The following is a 23685-nucleotide window of genomic DNA, read 5'->3' as shown; positions in this document are numbered from 1 at the left end:
ATTTAAAAATCTCGAATGTGAACTTTTCTAAATTACCTATACGAATTTCGCGCGCTTTATTTACGCACGAGTCACGTGTTCGACGCGTCGAGAATAAGTAAGATCCTCGATAATCGATAGATAAAAGAACGATGTTTATTGATACAAATGAAAAAGAAAACAGAGATATACATTATAAAAACGAACGATATATCCTATGTTGATCTTCATCTTTCTTCGTTGGTGAAAATTCTGATTGATTTCAATTTTTTCACAAGACACATGATCGTCTTGAAAATATTTCTTTGATTTTCTTTGGAGAACTGTTTCATATGCAACAACATTATTTGTCTAACGATAACACTAATATATTTATTCACTTTTTACAATTTTTGTTTTCTTTTTTTTTTTCGAGAGATTAAACTCAAAAAATAACGTCGATCCTCATTATTCACAAATTTGCTTCGATGAATATCCTCGATCTTTAATCCACGTGAAAAAAAAATCAACGGGAACAACGAAGCTGTTCGGTACGACACGGTGTACACACGACCTCAGGAGAAACAAGACTGAACTCGATTCGCGTGGCATCGAGCGAACCAGTGTGTATACATGTACAAGCGAAAGCTTGAGAGGAGGATTGGCCAGAGGAAGAGAAGGAATGTGTGTCTCTCTTCCTTCTATTTGTCCTTTACGAATAGATATATATATATATATATATATATATATATATATATATATTTATTTATTTATATTTTGCTGTATAAACATCTCTTTTCCATCTCGATTTCATTATCATTTTTTTTTGAAAGAACTTTTTATTATACTACAAAATTATATAATCTATAACATATTATACGTATATATATATGTATATATATATATGTATATATATACATACATACATATATATATATATATATATATTATATATACATATATATATATATATATATATATATATATAATATATGATTATGTGATTTTAAAGTTATATCTTTATATATCTAATTTTAAAATTATATATTTCTAACAAAAATAAAATTATATATATATATATATATATATATATATATATATGTATATGTATGTATATGTATGTATGTATGTATGTATGCATGTATGTATGTATGTATGTATGTATGTATATATATATCTCTCTTGAAACTTAAAAATCATATAATGTGAAATTCTGGTAATATAAGTTATACTAGTATAACACTATACTATAATAACAATTAATTTTCAAAAATACAAATATGTAAGTGTATGTAACTTCGAAGTTATATATCTTTATATATCTAAATTGAAAATTATACATATTTCTAACAAAAATAAAATCATATAGATATAAAATTAAAAACTATATAATGTCAAATCTCTCTCTTTCTCTCTCTCTCTTTCTTATAATGTAAGTTATGCTGGTATAACATTATACTATAGTAACAATTAATTTCTCGAAATACAAGTATATGAACGTGTGACTCCAAAATTATATGACGTAACAGAGCATTACATAGTTTTTAGGATAGCTTATATGTCTTTATATATCTAAATATAAAATTATACTTCTAAGAAAAAAATTATATATCTCAAAAATTACAAATTATATCATGTGAAACTTATAAGTTATATACTAGTATAACTATATACTATATTAATAATTAATTTTAAAATAATACAAATATATGAGTGTATAACTTCAAAATTACATAATGCGATATAATTTATAATTTTACCAAATTTTCTCTTGTATCAAATAAAAATTTTTTTTTCTCGTATCTCCAGTTCAATAATACGAAGTTTGTACGTACATATATCGTGTTCTTGAAATTTATCAAGAATCCAAATCGTTATTGTAATCGAATTAATCTGATTTCGCGGACGATTTGATTAGTTTTCCTTTCTCCTTCTCTTTTCTTCCTTTCCTCATCTTTTGATCTCTTTTCCTCCCTTTTTGTAAATTTCTCGGTCAGATTTATCGTAAATGTTCATCCTCTTTCATTCTCGTAAACCTATATTTTACTCGATTACGTTCGATCATGAAACCGAGATCAATCGATCGTTCATACGATGTTCGTTGATCTTATTTTTTTAGAAAAATTTTAAAGTTACATTTAAAAGTCATCAAATTTCAAAATTATACAGTTAGTTTCTCAAAATTATAATAGTATTTTGATTATTATTTAAATTAATTATATAAAATGTTATAAAAGCAATTATTTATCTTTTAATTATATTTAATTTTTTATTTTTTTATACATATGTATTTTATTATTTTATTAGATTAAGTACTTTTTTTTCGAATATGAACTTAGATCGATTTACAAAAAGTCAATGCCACAGGAAGGAAAGGACGATGAATATATTAGCACCTTTTGAGTTGTAATCATTAGAACGCGAACTGCACGGTGAATAGTTAAAGAGAACTATAAGTTATTTTTTTTTCTTTATCCTTGAAGAAAAGGTTCAAAGTTATTGCGATTGATAATTATCTCGGATATATTGACTCATGTTGTTTCAGATTTTTCATCTTTATATACATATAATATATAATAGCTTAAGCAAATTTTTTTTCTTTTTTTTTTTTTTAATAATTTTTTGTTATAATATATCTAAAAATATCAAAATCAATATAATTTTGATGAAGTTAATCTGACATTGAATATGAATATGAAATCAAGTTAACCTTCAGATCAGTCAAGAAAAATTGAGATTTTATCTTTTAGTTAGCAAGAGGAAAGGGTCAAATATGGAAGGGGTCAGAGGGCAGTGTCCCCTATGGAAGGGCCAGTCGAAACATTTGCATTTCCTGTTCGATGAATAACATGACGAAGAATGTACACTATAAAGGAAGTATCGTATGTAAAGCCATTTATAAATTTATCCTTTAATTCATTCGAATATACATACACACACACACATACATACATATACATTTACATACGCATAATTTTATTGACATATGATTCTTATAAGTAGTAACCCTTATGTATCTGATGTAATATAAATATTTAATATGTAATATTTATAAGAACCATTGATCTCTTTTCAAATATACATATAGATACATAATTATTTGAAATATAATTCTTATAAACGCAATAATCCTTATACATCCTACATAATATAAAACCTTAATAAGTAATACATATATATACCTATTTAAAAGTTAAATATTCTATTAATTATTATAAGATATTTACCGAGATGAGTATGAATGGCAAATTATTGCTGATACTATTAAGATAATATCATCTAACAAATAAAATTTTTTTTATTTAACGTATACAAAAAATCTTTTTGTTAGAAAAAATACCTATATAGAAGTAAAAAATATGATAAGAATAGTATGAAAAGTATGAGTCATCGTTTTAAACAAAATATACGTTTATAAAAAATATAATTGGAACAGAGTATAAAAAATAAAATAAAAGGATCTCCTATTTTTCTTTCTTATTAAAAGAAAATATTTGTTTTATATACATTGTACTTAAGAAGTTTCTAGCTGATTTTAAAAATCAATTACACGTTTTTGAGACTTTCAAGGATTATAGTTAGACTTGTAGTTTTATGATCTAAAAAAAAAATTACTCTGAAAAGTTTCGAAAAGGAATAATTGATTGTTAAATCACATAGAGAACTTTTGGCTCTCATAGGGATTCTTACTTCTGCCTTCAAACACCCCGCTTCTGCCATACTCTATATTTATATATTATAAATAAAAAACGTTTAACGTTTACGTTTCTAACGAGAAGCAACAAAGGAGAAGAAAAGGGTGGATTTCTTTAGCAAATGACGAAAGGGTTGCGTTTTGCAATGCGCTTCATGCTTCAAGGTAGGCCATGCAAAAGAAAGAAAAGGCGCAGAAAACGAGGTGGGGTATTCGGAATGTTTATGGGAACAGCTGTACCTCTCTGTGTCGTTCGTTGGAGAATTGTTGACCGTACACACCTATTTACGTGCATACTTTTGTAAGCAGAGATTTGTTTTCGAATAAAAACTTTTCAGATATAATAATAATATATATATATATATATATATATATATATATATATATACACACATATATATATATATATATCATTAATAAATCATTAAATTAATTAATTATAAATCAAAGTTTCTAGTTCCATTAAAGTGAATTTAATGTTTCTCATTTTTTAATCAATCTGCAAAGTATAAAAATTCATTAAATTTTAATAATAATACTTCGTCTATTTTATTTTTTAAAAGAAATATTAAGGGTAAATTGTTATTATCTATTATTTTTTATCAACGATTTGTTAACAAAGATAAATTACAAAAATAAAGATGAACGATAAAAGACAGGCAAAATAAAAGAATATCCGATTCGAAGACGATATAATGCAGGGAGTATTATAACGAAGATGAAACACACTTATCTTCAAACGAAAAAACGACGTTGAAGCATCTGGGATTTCGACAGAGGCTGCGCTAGGGTCAGAGCAAAAACTGTTTATATATCACATATGCGTGGGAGCGAGATCCCTCGTGTAGATCATTTTTCATCTACGCGGTGTTCTTTTAACGTGAATTATCATATCGCTTTAACCCTAAATATCGTTTTGTCAAAGTTGAACACGATAGACGAGTCGATAAAAAGAAAATTAAAATAATGCTTACACGTCAATTTATATGATGAATTAATTTAGAATCTAAAAAATACCGTAATTTTTAACAATATAATTCAATGAACTCTAGGGAGAAATATGAATCATTTGAAAAGTTCGCGGCTTTCCTTTTTCTTTTCTTTAAAATGTATTTCACTTTAAGAATTAAATTTATATATTACAAAAAAACCGTGAAGTTTTCAAATGACACATTTATATTATCTATTACATAGTCTACCTAATACTCAATCGTTACGGTTTTAGTTTTAAGATATTCGTTGAGTGCTTCCTGCCCAAGATCCTTTCCAAATCCTGACATTTTGAAACCACCAAAGGGTGCTGCCACGTCTGTTTTATTATATGTATTTATGAATACAGTACCAGCTTCGATCTTTTCTGCAAATCTCAAGGCTCTAGCAATATCTTTAGTAAGTACTCCAGATGCTAAACCATATTCGGTATTGTTCGCCCTTCTTATAATATCATCCATATTCTTAGAATTAAATTTTGAGATCACCATGACTGGACCAAAAGATTCTTCCTTGGCTATGTACATATGATCTTCAACATTGGTAAAAACCGTCGGTTCGAAATACCATCCCGGACGATCTATACGTTTACCACCATAAACCAATTTAGCACCTTCTTCGATCCCATATTTGACATATTTCAAAAGTTTATCAAGATGATTTTTATGATTTTGTGGCCCGTGAGCCGTACTTCGATCCAAAGGATTACCTACGGAAATTTTTTTCGTTTCTTCGATTATTTTTTTGACAAACTCATCATGAATAGTTTCTTCGACGAAAATACGGCCTGTATAATAAATAAAAAGAAATAAATTAGGTGACAATGTGATTACAAAGAATATAATTCGTACTTCGTCATACGTACCAGCGGCAATACAATTTTCACCCTTGTTAAAAAATACACTACTCATTCCTATCTTCACAGCCTGTTGAAGATCAGCATCCTCGAAGATAACTAAAGGACTTTTACCACCTAGTTCTAATGAGACCTTCTTCAAATTACTTTCGGCACATGATCTCATAATCGTCTTGCCAATTTCCGTGGAACCAGTGAAACCAAGCTTTCTGATAAGTGGATGATTGACTACTGCGTTACCAGTCACAGTGCCATTACCTGGAACGATGTTTATGACACCAGGAGGAATACCAGCTAGTGCGCTGAGTTCGGCGAATTTCAACGCTGTCAACGGTGAAGCTTGAGCTGGTTTCATCACGACCGTATTACCAGCTGCCAAACAAGCTGCCATTTTCCACGAAAGCATCATTAAAGGATAGTTCCATGGCGTTACCAGTCCACATACACCTATCGGTTCCTTTCGCGTAAACGTTAGATTTCTATTTGGTCTGGCATGCGATATAGGAATAGTCGAGCCTTGTATCTTATCACACCAACCAGCAAAATATCTCCAAGTTTCAATGGACATGCCTATATGTGTCTTCAAGGCTAAAGTGTATACTGCACCAGAATCTAATGTTTCAATGGTTGCCAATTCTTCTTTATGTTCTTCCATCAAATCAGCTAGTCTAAAGAAAATTATATTCTATTGAGAACTTTCTTATAGCAATATTTAACAATAATTTAGATAACTCAATGAACACTCACTTAAATAATAATGCTCCACGTTCCCTAGCACTGATCTTACTCCATTCACCTTCCTCAAAAGCTTGCTTTGCAGCTTTCACAGCACGATCAATATCTTCTATCGATGCACTCTCTACGCTACAAATAATGCTCTCGTCGTGTGGATTAATCGTATCGATCGGTTTATCATGTCCATTAACAAATTCTCCATTTATGAAGAGCTGCCTTGGGAATTTCAAATCTATGTTGTTAGCTCGTATTTCTACAGCATCATATTTGATGTCTTTGGCTGCCGCATTACCACGTGCGGCCAAAATAACAATTCCTACGAATTGCGTGAAAATAGGGGCCATAAAGACGTCGATATTTTGCAAAACTACCCCTAAACTCTCTTTGATCTCTTCGACTAATCTAACGACGTCCATACTTCCAGCACCTATACACAAACGAATTATCAATGTATTGGCTATTATTACATTTACTACTTCTATCAGTTTCCAGTAAGACAATAAACAATGTGCAAGCTCATAAGATATTTACAAAGTTTTCAATAATTTAGAAATATGTCGTCCTAAAGAAAGAAAAAAAAACAACGATATCTTACCTGAGGCGAAAAAATCTGTATCATCTTTAATGTCTATTTTAAGTATGTCTTGCCAAATTCGCTGTATGACATCTTTACTCTTCAATTCTTCATTGGTCAATTCCACCGTATCGTTTTCTTGGCTTTTACCATATTTACTAGCGTGAACGGTCCTAGAACCAATCTTGATCCTTTCGATGTTAACAAAATTACCATCGACTGTTTTGATCAAAAGACCACCATCATGAATACTTCCCGTTCGATCATCAACGTCGACTTCACTTTCAACTTTCGGTAAAGTTCCATTCCAGAGGGTCGAACCGTACAAACGTACTTCTTCATTGTTAATAAGAGTCCAAGCACCTGGTGTACTATCAAGGCCACGAATGAAATTGTGAATTCCTTTCGCGGGTTTTGACCAATCGATCTTTTGAAGTTCTTTTTTATTTAACAGGGGATCGTAGGTCGCACCTTCTGTTGGTTGTGGTATCACAGGGGCAGTGCCTTTCGCTACTAGATCTACAGCCTCGACCATAGCTTTGATACCTTCAGGATACAAATAATTATTATACAAAGTATCCAACGTATCGTTTGATTCAACTTTGCACGATTTTTGAAGCAATATCGGTCCTGTGTCCAGACCATCGTCCGCCCAGAACACTGAAAATCCTGCTCTCTCGTCACCTTCGATCAGGGTCCTATTAAAAATATTGAAATTATATAAACATTACAAGAAAAAAATGAATAAATTATTACAATTACAAAAATTATTACAATTACAAATTACAAAAAAAAAATGAAATAACGTTCTATTACGAGCTCTTGACGTTCTATTACGAGCTTTTGGATGGTGAGCCATTGAACGCAATCGTCTGGTAAATTTATGTCTCTAATATTATCTACACATAAACTACACATAAACGCGAGAAAGTAACAAAGAGAAAGAAACGATCTCGACGCAATCTGAACCAAACCGGTTCCGCTATGCAAGTGCCTTTCTTTTAAGATTTCAATTCTCTACTTTAACACGATGTTTTAGTCTCGATCTATACATGAAAAATTTCTTAAACGAAAATCTTTAAAAAAATATATAGATTTGGTGTCTTTTGTAAGAAAATAAATTATACGGTATTGTAATAAGGAAAAGATGTCACAAACTCATTTCGCATAATTTTAAAGTATCACGATTCATCTCATAGATTAACGGATCTTAGTTAAATACTTCTCTTTACATAATTATATATATCTTATTGAAAAATATCTTGTGTAAATTATATGAAAAGAATTTTAATCTTACCAACTGATAGAACTCGCTCCTCGGTGTCTAGGTAATAATGATGGATGATAACATATGCTACGATGACGAGGATGATTGATGACTTCCATTGGTATGAACTGACTGCAGAAAGGAAGTACGTTTAGGTCAACATCGATACTCTTATATATCTTGAGTACTTCGGGTAGAGTTACACCTTTATTTCTCCAGGATTTTATTTTAAAAACAGGTGTGTTATCAGCCTTGGCAGCAATTGCTACAATTATAAAAAAAAAAAGGGAAAAAAATATAAAAGGTTTTCTTCAAGAAATATATTAATACTTTATAAATTTGTTATAAAATTTATAATATTTTCTGCTTTTAAATCCATTGTAGAATATAAAGTTAAGAGTAAAAAATGATTAGAACTAATCTTATATACCTAATGGATCCTCTCGATTTCCTTTATCAGGTATCGTAAAGATTCCGGTAATTTGATGACCATTTTGTCTTAATAATTTGTAAACTTCGGCTGCGAACGAGCTCTGACCGATAATCGCTACCTTCAGTTCTGGCATTGTCGCCTATATTTACAAATAATATATCTTGAAATTATAATGGAATTTCTTTGTTCGAGATATCTTTTAGTGAAATGTTTATAATAAATGTTGTTATCAATACGTGATCCTTACTTACAGATTATTATATGCGACGATAAGATTACAATGTTTATGTTTTTCGACGGAAAAGTTAAAAGCAATGGATGTGGGATTCAAATTACATGCTCTTTTATTACATATTGTTATCTCAAATATCAAATAGAATTTGAGTAGGGGTTACTCACTAAATACCTGATTCTTTTGTATGAGTCAACTAAGATAAAGATATCGATTAAATGATACAATTGTTTAAATCATATGCGAACAATTTTTTGTTAGTATGTAACGTGAATAGAACGAAGCGTGCAAATTTTTTTCCTTTCCCTTTCTTTTTTGTTTCTTAAACCTTAAACCAAAATACGTACCTATTTATTTACAGCGTGGTATAATATTGAGAGATCTTTGATAGTACTTTTATGCAAGCTGCAAAAATTAACGGTACGTTTCTTTTTAAATAGTTAAGAAAGAAAGCGAGTTATATTATTATTCACGATAGTATTATATATTATATACATTTTTTTAATTAAGTATATATCTACATATGTGTTTAATGTCTATATCAAGATTAGTTTACTTATATATATCTCACCTTTATTCGCATTAGTTATTAATCGCATGTATATAAGTTAAATGAACCTAAATATCATTCGTTTCTACTATACTCAAAAACGAATAATACATATTTTCTCCGTCTTTCGGAAATACATAATAAATAAATAAAAAATTATTATAAAAACTCTCTACAACGAAATTGTTGGACTATTTAAATAAAAGAACTTTCAACGGGTTGAAAAAAAAAAAGAAAAAAAGATTTAAAGATCGACTTACGATATTTACGAATGTGCGCCAAAAGCGAAGATTTGCGAAGGTTAACATTGGAATAATCTTTAATAAATGATTGATTTTTATTTTATTATAAATGATAGCTCAAATCGCAAATGCACCGTTAAAACTCGTTTTACACGCGTACTCACTTGAACATCGACCTCCTATCCGTTGCAACGTTAAACTGATTCGAAGGGAAAAACGAACAAGGTTTATATAACCCGTCGATATCGCTCTTCGCGAGGGTCAAGAACTCCATGTCATTTTTTTCTTGATTTCTTTTAGTGTTTAAAAGACTTTTCACATAGTACACGTTATCGAGAAAGACACTTTTAGCTTGTCATTTCTACAAATTAAAAAAGCTATAGATGATGTATTGGCGACTATAACGGAAGATTACATGTTGATTGTAACGCATTGATATACATATTTTATATGAATGTATTTATTTATATTAATCTCATTTTTGATAATCGTTGATAAATTTTATCATTAAATGATATGAAAAATGAAAGAAAAATATGCGTAAAAAGAAAAATAAAAGAATTTATGTATCATACTATACATATGTCGTACGTGTAATAAAAAAAATTAAAGTTTTTATTTCATTAATCTTCAAATTGATTAATGATCGTAGATTTAGATAAAGATACGTTTTGAGATAGATTTTATTTTATCACGACAGATTTTATTTTATTAATCTTCGAATTTATCAATGATCGTAGATTTAGATAAAAATACGTTTCGAGATAAATTCATTATGTTTTTATTTAATGAAAAGTCACTTGATGTTTTTAAAAATTCTACGAAAAGAAAATTGATGTGTCTTTTAATATATATAATCATTTAAGCAGTACATTAACTTATCTATGCTTTCTTTTCCTTTTTCAAGAGTATATCTTCATGAAACTTTTATAATTATTAGTTCAACAAAATCTAGAATAATCCAGTTTATTAAAAAGATTTCCTAGTATCTATTGGTCATAGATCAACGATAAGCTGTTTACAAAATGCATGTTCAACGAATTAAGGTCACAGATTTGTAAAATTTCGTACGATTTAATTATTGATATGTCTTGTCAAAGAATTTGATATTTCCCCGTTACTTTTTTTCAAATTATTCATAATGTATTTTATAAATAAATAGGGACTACTGAAGACATTTATGTTTATTTTTTCCTGTAATCTATTAAAATATAAGAAGTGTAATTTTGTTTATATTTAAAAGTTTTAGCGTGTATATATATTCAAGATATTCTATTTATGTATAGTAAAATCTGTAAAAAATAATAAACAATTAACTTTGAGCAATAATAAACATATATATATATATATTTATATATATATATATATATATATATATATATATATATATATATATATTTGTGTGCATTATTTTTATTTGTTATATCCATATTTATGTCAATATATTGCAATAATGCTTTAAATATATTTATAATTACTATATGTACAATGTAAAATACTATATAGTATTGTAGACGTATAAAAAAAATGGGTCTCTGATTGAACCAGGATTCTAAGTATCCCGAATCTTAGCATTTTGCGTATGGTATACTAATCACTAAGCCACCCAAGAATTCAAAGTTTTGATTAGATAATTTATTAAAATGATCTTCTATATAGATGGACATTTTTAATGTAATACAAAATAATTTTTTTTTTTAATGTTTAATTTAATACAATAGTTCTAATAAAAATCTTTTTCAGTTTTAATTTTTAAAAAACCTATAGTACCTTAAGAGATATTACTATTACTTAATTCTTTTATTATAATCCTTTCATTAACATATAATATCTTTGCACTAAAAAGTTTATAATCATTAAAGAATATTTAATATCTCGGTACTTTAAATTCCGAGCCTCCTTCTAAAGTAGCAGCCGGTTTTCTTTTATTCATTATATTTTGAATTTTCTGCCATTCGCGATCCAGTTCTGCTTTTTCATTTTTCTCTTTATTATATTTCCTAGTTCTTCTACCATCTGCCATTTTCACACCATACTGAAAAGCTGCTTTTGGTAGTGCTTCTTTATTATTCATATATTCGCTATATTCTTCTGGTGTATCAAAATCCCATCTACCAATAGGACCTTTTTTATTGCCTAAATCCATTTTGGTATAATCTACTTCATCGTCGGAATCATCTATAGCATCCTGCATTTCATCCAAACCTGGATAGCATTCTGCATAACCTTCAGGTTCAGCAGCCAATTTATTAAGAAGTGCTCCCTTTTTAGGTGCATTAGTTTCGACAATTTGAGGTAAAGTACTTGGTAATTGTGGAGTATTTGCTTTATCATCTGTGTCTAAATTATTCTCTGGCTTATCAAAGTATGAACCTTTCTTTTTGTCACGATGCTGCATATTTTCCTTCCTTCCAATAGTGGGAACATAATCACCAATATCCCCATATATACTCTCATCCTGAGGTCTTGGTGGAAGATCCATATCATTTGTATCATCCGCTCTGGAGCGACCATCCTTATTTTTTTTACCTTTCTTTCCATGTCGATTACCTTGTCTTAGGTATGATAAAATTTGTGCTAATTTATTTATTACTATATCATTGGTTGTCAATGTTGGCGTATTCTCCACAGTAGGAACATCTGCTTTACTTCTAATTAATGTTGTTGGAATATCTACATCAGCATTTTCATCATCCAATTCTATAACATATGCCATTCGTCCTGGAGTAAAAAGTTCATTCCTTTCTATTTGTTTAGACTTCATGGTTAAAATAGTTTTATAAATATTGCGACCAATTTTAGTTTTAAATTGCATTTCATCTTCCTTTTTTTCTGGTTCTTTCTTTTCCTTTATTTTTTCTTTTGGTTTCACTAACTTTTCCATTTCTTGCTCTTGTTCATGTTCTTTAGCTTCTATCTCACTACGAACCTATTAAAAAATAAATTCTTCATTTCATAATGAAAATATAATCATACATTTAAGTTTAACTCTTTGCAAATCTAAGGTAGGCTATGCCCAATAGGCTTAACATGCAATGTGAAAAATAAAATAGGCAGAAATAAATGATTGTATTTAAAATAAGAGTAAAAAAGTTTTATTACAATAAAAAAAAAAATTATAGATACAATAGGATAATCTTTAATTACATGTATCATGTTATTTGCTTCAAAATAATTCTGACTAGTAGAACAACCAATGCTCAGGACACTATGATCATAAAGAGTTATTTCATATTTTATTATTATTACCTTTTGTAAAAGGGCATAATCTAACCCTTTTACTAAATGAGTATGTTCCATGTCACCTCCTAAGAATTTAGATTGTTGAATCATTTGTCTTCTACGTTCTGCTGCATCCATGCCTGATTTTAAATCAGGAGCAACAGCACGATATGCGCTAGCACTATTCATAGGATCTTCTGCTTGATAGTCTTGATTAGTTCCATCTCTGCGCTCTCTTGCTCTATCTCTATATTTTTCAGCTAACTCTGCCATTTTATCTTCCTCTTGTTTCTTTAATTTAGCATAAAAACTCTTTTTCTTTCTACGTAACTCTGCTCTACTACCTCCGGTAACAAGAGGTGTTTGAGCAGTTTTAGCACTAGCATCTCGAGCTGTGCCTGGAACTGAAGCTGGTGTAGCTGAAGGAGCAGCTGCTCTTGGTGTCATCAATAATTTTCGAAAATCATCGTTCGTTAAACGAACTGACATACTCATATCTTCCTCCGTTGTATCCGGCATTTTTATTTATTGTATTTATTCTAACCTACAAAGTTGAAGTTTTATTAACATAGATATGTAAAATTCATACTCTTAAATAAATAATAAGATCACACAGATCTTGTAATATAATTTATTAATGTTATTACTTTATATTATATAATATTACCTTTGGTTATCAATAAAACAGAAGTATTAATTTAAACTTTGTATTAATACAAATTTTATTTGATATAATAACAGGTAAGCACTTTTCGGTCCTTTATGTGATATGACGCTTACGTAAAAATTATAACACTATTCTAATTTTTAGCTTTAAAGCTAAAATTTAAGTAAATAGCAAGAACATCTAAATATTATCGATTTAACATGTATTATCTATTTTACATTAAAAAGAAAAGGTGCACATTGAGTTTTTTATTTTGGAGTAAATTTATTTGTATATATGTCGTAATCCAAGCTTGGCATCTTGATGTCACAAAAACCCCCATCAGATGTTTTAATCTTTTTCCATTCAAACGGAAATCAGTCTAGTAAGAATATAGTGATAAGTGAAAGAAGTACATTGTGCATAATTCAAACCACAAAGATTTTTTTATCGTAATTATTATGATTATTATTGTTCTTTAATTTATAATAAATTTTATGTAAAGACAAAAAGCAAATAACTTCATAAGTCCACGCAAAACAACCACCAATCAAAAAGCTACAGCAATTGCGCAAGGTAACCCGTCATTGGATAAAATAATAGAATCTCCAATGAGAAGAAAAGTTAAATCGACTTTCTTGTATATATAATATAGATATTAAATTCTTTTGTTCTTATAATATAAAAATTGCTAACTCAGAAAGAGGAAAAAAAAAATTAATTGTCTGCTGTTGTATGAACTGCCGTAGGTTTCTTCTCGATATTGCTATTTGGCGGTAAAAAATAATTATTCAAATGAACGAAAATTAATTTCTCTGAATTTGATGTATCTTAATATTTAATTATTCAAAATATTTATTTGTCATTTATAATTATTTATATACTTATTATTTATATATCAACAAAAATTGTTAGTATCACTAACGCAATATGTTTGCTGTATGCAAGATACACTATGTAATTTAGGCTCTCCGAATTCAGGATTACTAACATAAAATGGAAACAAAGGGATGCCATTGCATGCTGCTCCAAATTGACCATCCTTATTTAATGCAATAACTCCACCAGTAAAGTGAGGATAATGTTCAGCAATTCTACGAATAGCTGTTTTAGCTGCGTCTACGGGCATGGCACCACGACGCATTTCTTCTACTGCAAGAAAACTAAAAAAATAAAAAAAAAAAAAATAAAAAGACATAACATTTTAATTATTGTATCACTGTATTTTCTTAATAATTTAATATTTCATTCATAATACCTAGGCAAGAACCGCATCATAATATCTCCATCACCAGTACCAGCAGCTGCACCAACCTGTTGATCGGCATATGCACCTGCACCTGGTATAGGAGAGTCCCCAATACGACCCGGAATTTTATGTCTTGCGCCATTGGTGGAAGTTCCAGCAGCTATATGCCCATTTTTATCTATTGCTATGACTCCTATTGTATCATGATTTTCTTCATTTGTATATGATACTTTTTCATTCTCTTTTTCCATAAATGTATCCATAATATTATTTTGTTTGTAAGGGCCACAAGTGGTTTTTGGATTAGGTACAACATTCTAGAAAAAATAATACTAATGACTTAAAAATTAAACTTTGTTATAAAATATTATGATTTATGGAAGATGTATGTTCAAAATCTGTGATCAGAATTATGCATAAGTAAAAGAAACCTTCCAAAAATTGGGTTGGCATTGATTGTCTTTCCATTTTTTCCACATATCATGGGATTCATTAGTTCCTAAAGATTCTGACTTAAATCCCATTTGTATAGCAAAATTTGTAGCAAGACTTCCACCAAGCAAAGAATGGTCTGTATGCTCTAACACTTTACGAGCAACGGATATAGCACTTTTAATATTTCTTAACCCTCCAACACCACCCACATCCATTTTGAGACTGTTATAGTTTATATCAAGTGAGTAAAAATATAAATACAAAATTTTATATTAACAAATAAAGAAATATATATTAATAATTGTACCCATCCATGATCATAGCGTCCAATGTTGTTTCTCCTGATTCATCTGGACTACCACCGAATCCTACGGTTTTACGACATTGCATTTCCTCACATAAAGAACAACTAGCTTCAATTGCATCTAAAGCACTTTTCCCTTCATTATTTAAAACATCCCATGCTTAAAAAAATAACTTGGTCAATTTATAAGTTATATACATAAATCTTATATTCTTATAATGAAATTATTCATAGATATACCTTTCTCTGTAGCATCTTTATAATCCCAAGTTATAACTACTAAAGGAATGTTTTTATTGGTATCTGTTAATATGCATGAAAATAATGAAAATATTGTAAAAATAAAAGTTGCAATATGCTTTGTAGAATACATCTTCAAATTGTTAAACACAAACTAAATTTAATCACTGTGCAGTCATCTTTTATAGTACTTAATCTTTGACCACTGAAAAAATAAAGATATTAAAAATCTAAATATAATAGCGATATTATGTTAAAATATTAGTACTGACCAATAAATGATAACTTGTAGCTGTCAATGACCTGTAATCAGTAGTAATACTAATAAATAACTGTAAGATTATCTTTGGAGTTACACGTACATGTGTGTAGTAATATTATTACTATACTACGTTTATATATAATTTTATACCAAAAACTGTATATTTAATAATAAATAAATAGGAATTTATATAAAAAATCTCTACCATTTTCTATATATTATATAATTATACTTTAATCATATATGTATATTTATCTCAATAATTTTAATTATCAATATCAATGAATTTTATCATTAAATAAATGTTTAAAAAATTACGATAACAATAAAATAAATGTAACAATATAAATAAAATTAAAAAATACGCGCGTTTTTCAAACTGCCTTATTATATGTTGATTGACAATAAATATTTCATAAAAATACACGAGTTAGTATATATAATTCTTACAAATGGTTTCAATATTTTCTTTTAATTGATAATTTTTTTATTAGGTTTTTTCAAAAGATTTGAAGATCATCGTCGATAATTTTACAATCGATATTGAACAAATAGGTCAAAAATCTCGATAATTCTCGGATACTTTGTGTCCATTTAGCAGAAGCTGTGATGATAATTTATAAAGATATGTGTCTAATTCGTGAAGTTGAAATTAATTAACAAGAGATAGACTTATGTATTGTCATTATTATCGACTATAATTAAAAAATACATTAATTCAAAGTCATTAGTAATCGAATGTTTTTTTTCGAAAACTTAACCTAAAATTTGTATTAGTGTTATTTCATACGTATTACTCCATCGTTACAATGTCTTTTAAAAAGGATTTAAAGTTACTTTTACGTCCATATTATTTAATAAATATTATTCTTAGTATTTCTTATATCGTTGCTAAAAGACTTCCTTTAATTTGTCATTATATCTTCGCACAATCAGAGTGTGAACTTGATGGGGTATGTTATAGAGAAATATATATTTTCTGTTAATTATAAAGAAATTAAAATTAAAATAATTTTTTATTTTACATTTTCAGAAAGAAACAGAAATCTTATTTTTCCTCATGATAGTAATAATGATCAGGACAAGAAAAACTGGAAGCGTAACTATGATAAATTATTTGTCGTCCAGTTTTGTTTACACAAAGGTAGCCAATTTGGTCTTGTGGTTTTATGCTGATATACGGATGGGAATTTTGTTTGCAATTATTTTTATTCGTAAGCATTTGAGAAAAAATACATGAAATTTTTCTTTTTTTTATAAAATTAAAAAATATATGATAAATATCATTAGACGTATTTGCATTTATAGTATGTGGTTTAATACTGCCTGAACCTACATATCAAGGACCAGAAAATGTTATTTATTTGCGTGGTGCAAATGGATTAGAAGAAGAGTTAACACGCGATACTAAAATAGTTTGGGTTGTAGCATTTTATACTGCGTGGAATCCCTCTTGTGTTAACTTTGCCCCAATTTTCTCTGAACTCTCTGCAGAGTGAGTATACCTTGAATATAAAAAAGTTTTTGTATATTGATATATTAATAACAAGAATATATGATACAGGTATGGTCTGGACAATTTAAAATTTGGTAAGGTGGATATAGGAAGATATCCTGATGCAGGTGCTAAATATCACATTAGTGATGCTAGTACCAGCAAACAATTACCTACCGTGATACTGTTTAAAGATGGAAAGGAAATAGAAAGAAGACCACATGCTGATCATAAAGGCAAACTCGTTAAATTCCTTTTTTCTATGGTATATATTAATTTAAATAATTTTTAATTTTTATCTATAAAAGTATAGTAATATAATACATATTCCTATATGATTGTAATTTTTTCATCTTTTTATAATCAGAATATTATTTTTACAGGATAATGTAAAAGCGGCATTTGATCTCAACAATGTCTATAGAGAATGTAAGAAGAGTCATACTAAAAGAAAAGAAAAAAAAGCAATAAAAGCTGAGTAATACTATTTAAATATTTAATAGTGTAAGAAAATAGTGAACTTTATTGGAAATGGTTTCTACTATGTAGAAAATCATTCAATATAGTCTTTATAAACCAAAGCTTAATTCAAAACAAACTTTAAAGCTCTGTAAATATTTCCATTATATCCATTATTGTTTTAAAAAGTTTTTATAACAGTCAAATTTGCTGTTACATTTTTATTGTTAATCTGTTGCATATAAATTTTCTTTAAATGCATTTATCAATAATCAATTGCTTGTTATGAACGTATTAAAATACATAATGCACACATAATTTATCTGTACAAAATTTTTTAGTATTCATATAATTTTCATGAAAATTTATTTATAATATTAAGTTACCAAATGTATAATGCCAATTAAAAAATTATCAGCATCTAATTATATTATTTCGTTATTAACATATTCGTACATTACAAATTTACAAGTTTACAAATGAACAATATAAATTATTATATTGGTGGCCATAATGAAACTATTTCCGAATGTGTCGATTCAGGTAACCACTTTTGATAAGCAGATAAAAGAACTAGAACAAAATAAAATTAATAGATAAACATTAAATTAAAAATTAGTATTGTGTTAAAATATATATACTTACAGATTTTATCTTTATCCCAAACTTCTATTAATTTACATTTTGACATAACTCCTTCTGACAATAACGTTTTTGTTATTGCTTCTGTACGTGGTAATAATCTAAAAGACAGTTTTTGTTTACTAATTTATGACATTAACTAATGAATTGCAACATTTAAGGTAATATGCAAAAACATACTTAGCCCACGATTTGTTTACACTGCCTGGTGTTGATAACAAAATAGGTACAAATCTTTTTAATTTTGGACACACTTCACCTTCTAAAAAGAACCGTGCAAACCATTTTACTCCTTCTACGTTCATTGGATATTCTATTTCTATCATTGGTAATTGCCACCCAGCTCGACCAAATGTGCCTGTTATATGACACAAAACTTTTCCAGAATGAGGATCATATCTAGATTAAAATCGTATTTTATTGAATGAATCAATGACTTATTAAAAAATTCATATAAGATTTTACTGAAAAGTATAAATATTACAAGTTACATTCTATGAGAATATAATACTGACCTTGGAGAAGGTTCAATCAGAGGCTCGCTTAATGTACATAAGGTTGGAGCGAACTTCGGAAGCCATTCTGGTTCTATTGCGGTTACACCACGCATATATAATTTATTAGTTTCATATATCTCTTGATAAACAACCCATTCTGGACTTGTCTTCCGAAGAACACACGACGAATGCATAAATACAGGATCTTCCATTTCTACAGTTCTGAAAATGTACTATATTAGTAAAGTAAAATAAAAAAAATTTTTATATACTTACTTATAAGCATGTTTCCATTTCGTTTTATCTTGATCTTCAACCTCATCTGAAAGTACTTTCCGCGCGACTTGATCTGCCATACCAGCAAGAAGTATTTGACGCAACAATTTTGTTTGTATATCCGTAGGAGGAGACATGCTGTATCAAACAAAAAGAAATGCAGAAAATACTTGCTTTGTTACATTTGATTCTTAAATAGTACTTACTTTGGATCGATAATAAGATTTATGTTCGGCACATTTAAGTTTATCTCGTTAGTCAGTTGCTGTCTGAGTTTTTTAATTTCTACAACTGCTTTATGACGCAAACCATTTTCTTCACAAAACGGTATAAGCTTTCCTTTAAACCCTGCATATTCAGCAGCTCCAATAGCTTTTATCAAAACCATTGGATCACCTTTATAGTTAAATAACATATATTAAATTAAAACAAATACATTAAGGAACAAACATTGTAATTATATTATGAATATAAAATTATTTTATAATATACATACCAAGAAGTAAACTATTCCCAATTCCAGCCCAAATACGCCGCGTTTGCAACCATTTATTTTTTAATTTACCTTCCATATTAAGAACTTCTATTAATACTTCTTGAACAGAAAGAGCTGCAACCATACAAATTGTATATTGCAATAGATTATGTTGATACGACAATGCTAACATTTTGCCGTATCGAGGAGCAACTGGGAATGCAGCGATGCTCCGTCCAAGTGGAGTCACTTTTGCGTTAAATGCATCTAAAATATGGTGATAATAGTTAATGAAAATGAACACAACAACTAAATAATCTGAAATCATGATTTGTTTTACCTTCTTTGTAAAGAGAAGACTGTTCTAGTGCACCTAGAGTTAAAAGACGTGTTTCGGCTATTCTCAGTTGTAAAGGATCTGGCGCAGTTGGGAATGGAAAATTAACAACTTTATTAATATTCATAACTTTCATTTGTAAAACTAAATCATCAATTGGTTTTCTTTGAATCTCAGACATACTAAATTGTGCAAATTGATCATTGAAAACTGCAGAAGAATACAATCTAAAAACAAAAAGAAATTAATAAAAATAGTATACTCATGTAGTTTTTAAGTGTTATATATTGTTAATAAACTATAATACATATTATTGTGTTACCTATAACAATGACCAGCTGCCGTTCTGCCAGATCTACCTGCTCGTTGATTTGCAGCAGCCTTGCTTATATAACAAATATGATATGTACTCACACCAGTAACTTTATCATACATTCTCATTTTGCATCGGCCGCAATCGATGACATATTTGATATTTGGTATTGTTAAAGAAGTTTCTGCTACGTTCGTTGATACTACACATAAACGACAATTTTCTGGAGGTTGTTCAAAGACCTGTAAAAAATATTGCTCATTTATTTCATTATTAAAGTAATATTGTATAATTATTAAAAGTTTTTAAATACCCTTGCTTGTTTATAACTAGGTAGTAGAGAATAAAGTGGTAGAACCCATAGTGGTTGTGTATTTGATAATCCTTTTAAAAGGAAAGCATCTTCATCTTCGCTCTCATCTTCATCTAAATTGCCTTCCTCATCTCCACCTCCAATATCAACAAAATCTTCATGCGTATCATCCGTAGGCATTATCGAATAACTTTAAAATTATTTCAAAAAATATTTATAGCTCTTTATATACTCCATTACAAATTATTTTAAAGTTATATATATAAATATAAATAAAAATTTGTATGTATACATACTTATCTAGATCAATACGTGGTAAATTAAAAAATTGTTTTTTATGTTGTTGTTTATTTCGTTTAATTGCTTTTTTGTCATCGAAATCATCATCAGAATTTTCTTCATCATGATCACTTGTATTTGTTTTTTTGCTTTCTTCAATTTTTGTTTCTAATGAATTAGTTTTATCTTTTTTAAATGGAAATGCTTTACGTAACTTACGTACAACTGAATTTACTTCTTGTTGACCTACATTTGTTAAATAGTATAATATTATGAAAATATTTACTATATATAAAAAATATAACGATATTTGATATAAAATATAAAAAAAATACCTGTTAAAAATATAAGAATGCCTCCTTCTGGTAAACGTGTATGAATTTTTATTGCTTTTCTTAAAGCATCACTGACATAATCCTCACTAGTTCTTCTATTAAAATGTATTGTTACAGGAAATTGTCTTGACTCTACTGTAATTACTGGCGGTTTCACTTTAAACAATTTAGAATTTTTAACAAATTCTTCAATGCATAATGTTGCTGACATAATTATAAGCTTAAGTGGATTTTTCCTTTTGTGACGCAGTGGTACAATACGGGACAATAATCCTATTAAAATATCAGTATAAACACTTCTTTCGTGTGCTTCATCCAAAATTATCACAGAATACTTTGTCAATAGAAAATCCTAGAAAAAAATTTATATATTTCTTACAATTTTTATCTATTATAACATATTGATATAAGTGTCATTACATACACTTTGTATTTCCTTTAATAAAACTCCATCTGTCATAAATTTGATTTTTGTTTCTGGTGTAACATTTCCTTCAAAACGTATAAGATAAGAAACTTCCTTTTCAGTAAGATTCATTTCTTCTGCTACTCGTTTACTCATAGACATTGCTGCTACTCTTCTAGGTTCTGTTACACCAATTAATTTATTTCTTGCATAACCTGCTTCATATAAAAATTGGGGTACTTGTGTTGTTTTACCTATAATCAATTGTTTAAAATAATATTTTCATATAATAATTATTTTTTTAACTGTAATATTTTAATAACAATGTTATGCACATACCACTTCCTGTTTCTCCAGTAATGATCACTACTGAATTTTCATTAATAGTTTCTACAATAACTTGTTCATCCGCTACAACTGGTAATTTTAATCTGGCTGCTTGAATTTCTGCTTTTCTATTCAATGCAACATAAACTGCTGGTGTTTTAGTAGTATTACTTGTAGCTATAGTATTTTGGGATACTTTTACTTTTGATTGCACATCTGGTAAAATCTTTTCATGTTCATTTTCAACAGATTTGATTTCTTCTAAATTAATATTTTCTATTTGTGTTTTGTTCCTTTCCATTTCTTCTTTTATACAATTTTTTTCATTCATATTATCAATTTCACTTTTCTGTTGTTTATCTTCCAGATCATTTTCATTCTCACATTCACCACTACTACATTCAGATTCATTCTCACTAGAATCCTAATAAAAGTTATACTTTAATACACCTATTCATATCTGTATCTAGAATTTACATCTATAACTTACTTCAAATCCAACCGTACTTAAATCTGATTTAGAAAACTCCTGTTTCTCATTATTAAGTATAGACAGTCTTTTTCTTTTTCCACCTTTAATCGCATTTAAACCAGATTCTGTATTACTTATTTCACATTCATCAATTGGATTAATTAAAGTTTCTGTAGTAGATACATTTAAATCTCTAAAGTGACGTTTCAATCCTTTTGTTTGTACTGCAGTCAAAGAAACATATTTCTTTAATTCTTCCTGTGGAGCTTGTACTTTAGCTAATTCCTCTAATAATGTTGATCGCTGTTCAAAATATACAAATACTATAGATTTTATATAAACATTATATAGAATTTGTATTTAATAATAAGATTTTATATTTTATAGTTTACAACTTACTTGTAATTTTTTTTGTTTCTTTTCTACTATTTTTTCTAATTGCTTTCTACGCTTTTTAGATAATATACGTGTTACTGATATCTTTTTTTCTTTATTTTTAGTATTTCTTTTTTTATTTGGTAGTACCAGAGCATTACAAATATCGTAATTATCTTTTCTATATTCGATATCTAAAGGTATCTGTAAAAAAGATTGGAAACATTTGTAATAAAAAAAAACAAGAAGTAATACAAAATTATTTTCAAAATAAAAATACCTTTTTCGTTTCATTATTATCTATTTCCATGTCAGAAGTATTCCTTGCTTTCCAATTGTATCTTTTCTTTCCCATTTTTTTAATTAAATTCTATTGTATTTAGCAACTTATAATAATTATTACAGAAATAATTGAATAATTATTTCACACACAGAATAATATAAAAATAATTCAAAAATGGAATCTTTCATCATCCACACAAAGTTATATTGCAAGGTGTGTAATACCATGTGCTTTCCTACCATTATTTACAATATTGAAAAATATAGGTTATGTTCGCATCATTTCTATAATTTTTATTTCTACTAATTCCGCTCTCTATTTTAAATCAATTAAATAGTTATTAATAATTAATAATCAATGATAAATAATTTAAACGACTCAATGGCAAATCGGATAGACACGAAAAAAATAAAAATAATAATAAAGTTTATTTTATCGGAAAACTCAAGAAAAATCATATCAAATTATAACTTCAAAATTTCATATTTTTGCTACCTTTAACAAATACATAT

General features: G+C 28.2%; 5 protein-coding genes and 1 long non-coding RNA gene across 13 annotated transcripts; 2 read left to right on the top strand and 4 right to left on the bottom strand.

Annotated features, from left to right (window-relative positions):
* Positions 1–1359: 1359 nt before the first annotated feature.
* On the bottom strand, positions 1360–9890 carry LOC124421615 (cytosolic 10-formyltetrahydrofolate dehydrogenase). Of its 6 annotated transcripts, XM_046956995.1 has the most exons (9): positions 9550–9886; positions 9311–9413; positions 9087–9144; positions 8505–8646; positions 8105–8339; positions 6829–7505; positions 6246–6660; positions 5508–6166; positions 4232–5429 (listed from the first exon to the last, which is right to left on the bottom strand). In XM_046956995.1, the coding sequence occupies exons 4-9, from the start codon at positions 8638–8640 to the stop codon at positions 4852–4854; spliced, it is 2700 nt and encodes an 899-aa protein (XP_046812951.1). In that variant the 5' UTR covers positions 8641–8646; positions 9087–9144; positions 9311–9413; positions 9550–9886; the 3' UTR covers positions 4232–4851. The 6 variants fall into 6 exon arrangements, with proteins under 6 accessions (XP_046812948.1, XP_046812951.1, XP_046812947.1 ...); XM_046956992.1 differs by lacking the exons at positions 9087–9144; positions 9311–9413 and adding an exon at positions 1360–4151 and having other exon boundaries at positions 4852–5429; positions 9550–9890; XM_046956991.1 differs by lacking the exons at positions 9087–9144; positions 9311–9413 and having other exon boundaries at positions 4232–4658; positions 4852–5429; positions 9550–9889.
* Positions 9891–11287: 1397 nt separating this feature from the next.
* On the bottom strand, positions 11288–13702 carry LOC124421534 (protein Red). Its single transcript, XM_046956806.1, has 3 exons — positions 13421–13702; positions 12781–13297; positions 11288–12460 (listed from the first exon to the last, which is right to left on the bottom strand). The coding sequence occupies exons 2-3, from the start codon at positions 13270–13272 to the stop codon at positions 11399–11401; spliced, it is 1554 nt and encodes a 517-aa protein (XP_046812762.1). The 5' UTR covers positions 13273–13297; positions 13421–13702; the 3' UTR covers positions 11288–11398.
* A 320-nt stretch (positions 13703–14022) lies between these two features.
* LOC124421537 lies at positions 14023–14599 on the top strand. The gene is made up of 2 exons (XR_006941689.1): positions 14023–14144; positions 14381–14599. It is a non-coding gene; the product is annotated as an uncharacterized LOC124421537 (long non-coding RNA).
* On the bottom strand, positions 14237–16837 carry LOC124421535 (N(4)-(Beta-N-acetylglucosaminyl)-L-asparaginase). 3 transcript variants are annotated; one of them, XM_046956807.1, is made up of 7 exons: positions 16727–16837; positions 15900–15930; positions 15628–15832; positions 15391–15547; positions 15080–15305; positions 14658–14965; positions 14237–14562 (listed from the first exon to the last, which is right to left on the bottom strand). In XM_046956807.1, exons 3-7 carry the CDS (start codon positions 15758–15760, stop codon positions 14298–14300), a joined length of 1089 nt encoding a protein of 362 aa, XP_046812763.1. In that variant the 5' UTR covers positions 15761–15832; positions 15900–15930; positions 16727–16837; the 3' UTR covers positions 14237–14297. The 3 variants fall into 3 exon arrangements, with proteins under 3 accessions (XP_046812763.1, XP_046812764.1, XP_046812765.1); XM_046956808.1 differs by lacking the exon at positions 16727–16837 and adding an exon at positions 16340–16463; XM_046956809.1 differs by lacking the exon at positions 16727–16837 and adding an exon at positions 16095–16113.
* On the top strand, positions 16687–18161 carry LOC124421536 (thioredoxin-related transmembrane protein 2 homolog). Its single transcript, XM_046956810.1, has 5 exons — positions 16687–16842; positions 16923–17103; positions 17198–17384; positions 17454–17649; positions 17768–18161. The coding sequence occupies exons 1-5, from the start codon at positions 16699–16701 to the stop codon at positions 17864–17866; spliced, it is 807 nt and encodes a 268-aa protein (XP_046812766.1). The 5' UTR covers positions 16687–16698; the 3' UTR covers positions 17867–18161.
* Positions 17767–23594, bottom strand: LOC124421533 (probable ATP-dependent RNA helicase kurz). Its single transcript, XM_046956805.1, has 17 exons — positions 23171–23594; positions 22915–23094; positions 22534–22818; positions 22056–22467; positions 21735–21970; positions 21311–21662; positions 20993–21221; positions 20697–20886; positions 20393–20625; positions 20074–20297; positions 19755–20000; positions 19465–19654; positions 19259–19396; positions 19001–19204; positions 18666–18884; positions 18489–18586; positions 17767–18416 (listed from the first exon to the last, which is right to left on the bottom strand). The coding sequence occupies exons 1-17, from the start codon at positions 23243–23245 to the stop codon at positions 18340–18342; spliced, it is 3588 nt and encodes a 1195-aa protein (XP_046812761.1). The 5' UTR covers positions 23246–23594; the 3' UTR covers positions 17767–18339.
* Positions 23595–23685: the final 91 nt, after the last annotated feature.

This window comes from Vespa crabro, chromosome 2 (assembly GCF_910589235.1).
Source record: "Vespa crabro chromosome 2, iyVesCrab1.2, whole genome shotgun sequence".
NCBI lineage: Eukaryota > Metazoa > Arthropoda > Insecta > Hymenoptera > Vespidae > Vespa > Vespa crabro.
Note: the sequence above shows the minus strand (reverse complement) of the source record. Positions and strands in the feature narration are given on the sequence as shown.

Excerpts from the sequence above, each read along its gene's own strand:
- LOC124421534 (XM_046956806.1), bottom strand. The coding sequence starts at position 13,272 with ATGCCGGATACAACGGAGGAAGATATGAGTATGTCAGTTCGTTTAACG. Across the intron at positions 12,461-12,780 it reads ATTATGCCCTTTTACAAAAG|GTTCGTAGTGAGATAGAAGC; the intron begins GTAATAATAATA and ends ATTTTTTAATAG.
- LOC124421536 (XM_046956810.1), top strand. The coding sequence starts at position 16,699 with ATGTCTTTTAAAAAGGATTTAAAGTTACTTTTACGTCCATATTATTTA. Across the intron at positions 16,843-16,922 it reads CAGAGTGTGAACTTGATGGG|AAAGAAACAGAAATCTTATT; the intron begins GTATGTTATAGA and ends TTACATTTTCAG. Across the intron at positions 17,650-17,767 it reads TTAAATTCCTTTTTTCTATG|GATAATGTAAAAGCGGCATT; the intron begins GTATATATTAAT and ends TTATTTTTACAG.
- LOC124421615 (XM_046956992.1), bottom strand. The coding sequence starts at position 9,597 with ATGTTAACCTTCGCAAATCTTCGCTTTTGGCGCACATTCGTAAATATC. Across the intron at positions 6,661-6,828 it reads TACAGATTTTTTCGCCTCAG|GTGCTGGAAGTATGGACGTC; the intron begins GTAAGATATCGT and ends GTTTGTGTATAG. Across the intron at positions 5,430-5,507 it reads TGAAAATTGTATTGCCGCTG|GCCGTATTTTCGTCGAAGAA; the intron begins GTACGTATGACG and ends TTTATTATACAG.
- LOC124421535 (XM_046956807.1), bottom strand. The coding sequence starts at position 15,760 with ATGTATTCTACAAAGCATATTGCAACTTTTATTTTTACAATATTTTCA. Across the intron at positions 15,548-15,627 it reads TAAAGATGCTACAGAGAAAG|CATGGGATGTTTTAAATAAT; the intron begins GTATATCTATGA and ends TATTTTTTTAAG. Across the intron at positions 14,966-15,079 it reads GCCAACCCAATTTTTGGAAG|AATGTTGTACCTAATCCAAA; the intron begins GTTTCTTTTACT and ends TATTTTTTCTAG.
- LOC124421533 (XM_046956805.1), bottom strand. The coding sequence starts at position 23,245 with ATGGGAAAGAAAAGATACAATTGGAAAGCAAGGAATACTTCTGACATG. Across the intron at positions 19,655-19,754 it reads TGGGAATAGTTTACTTCTTG|GTGATCCAATGGTTTTGATA; the intron begins GTATGTATATTA and ends TTAACTATAAAG. Across the intron at positions 18,417-18,488 it reads TTGGGATAAAGATAAAATCT|TTCTTTTATCTGCTTATCAA; the intron begins GTAAGTATATAT and ends ATTTTGTTCTAG.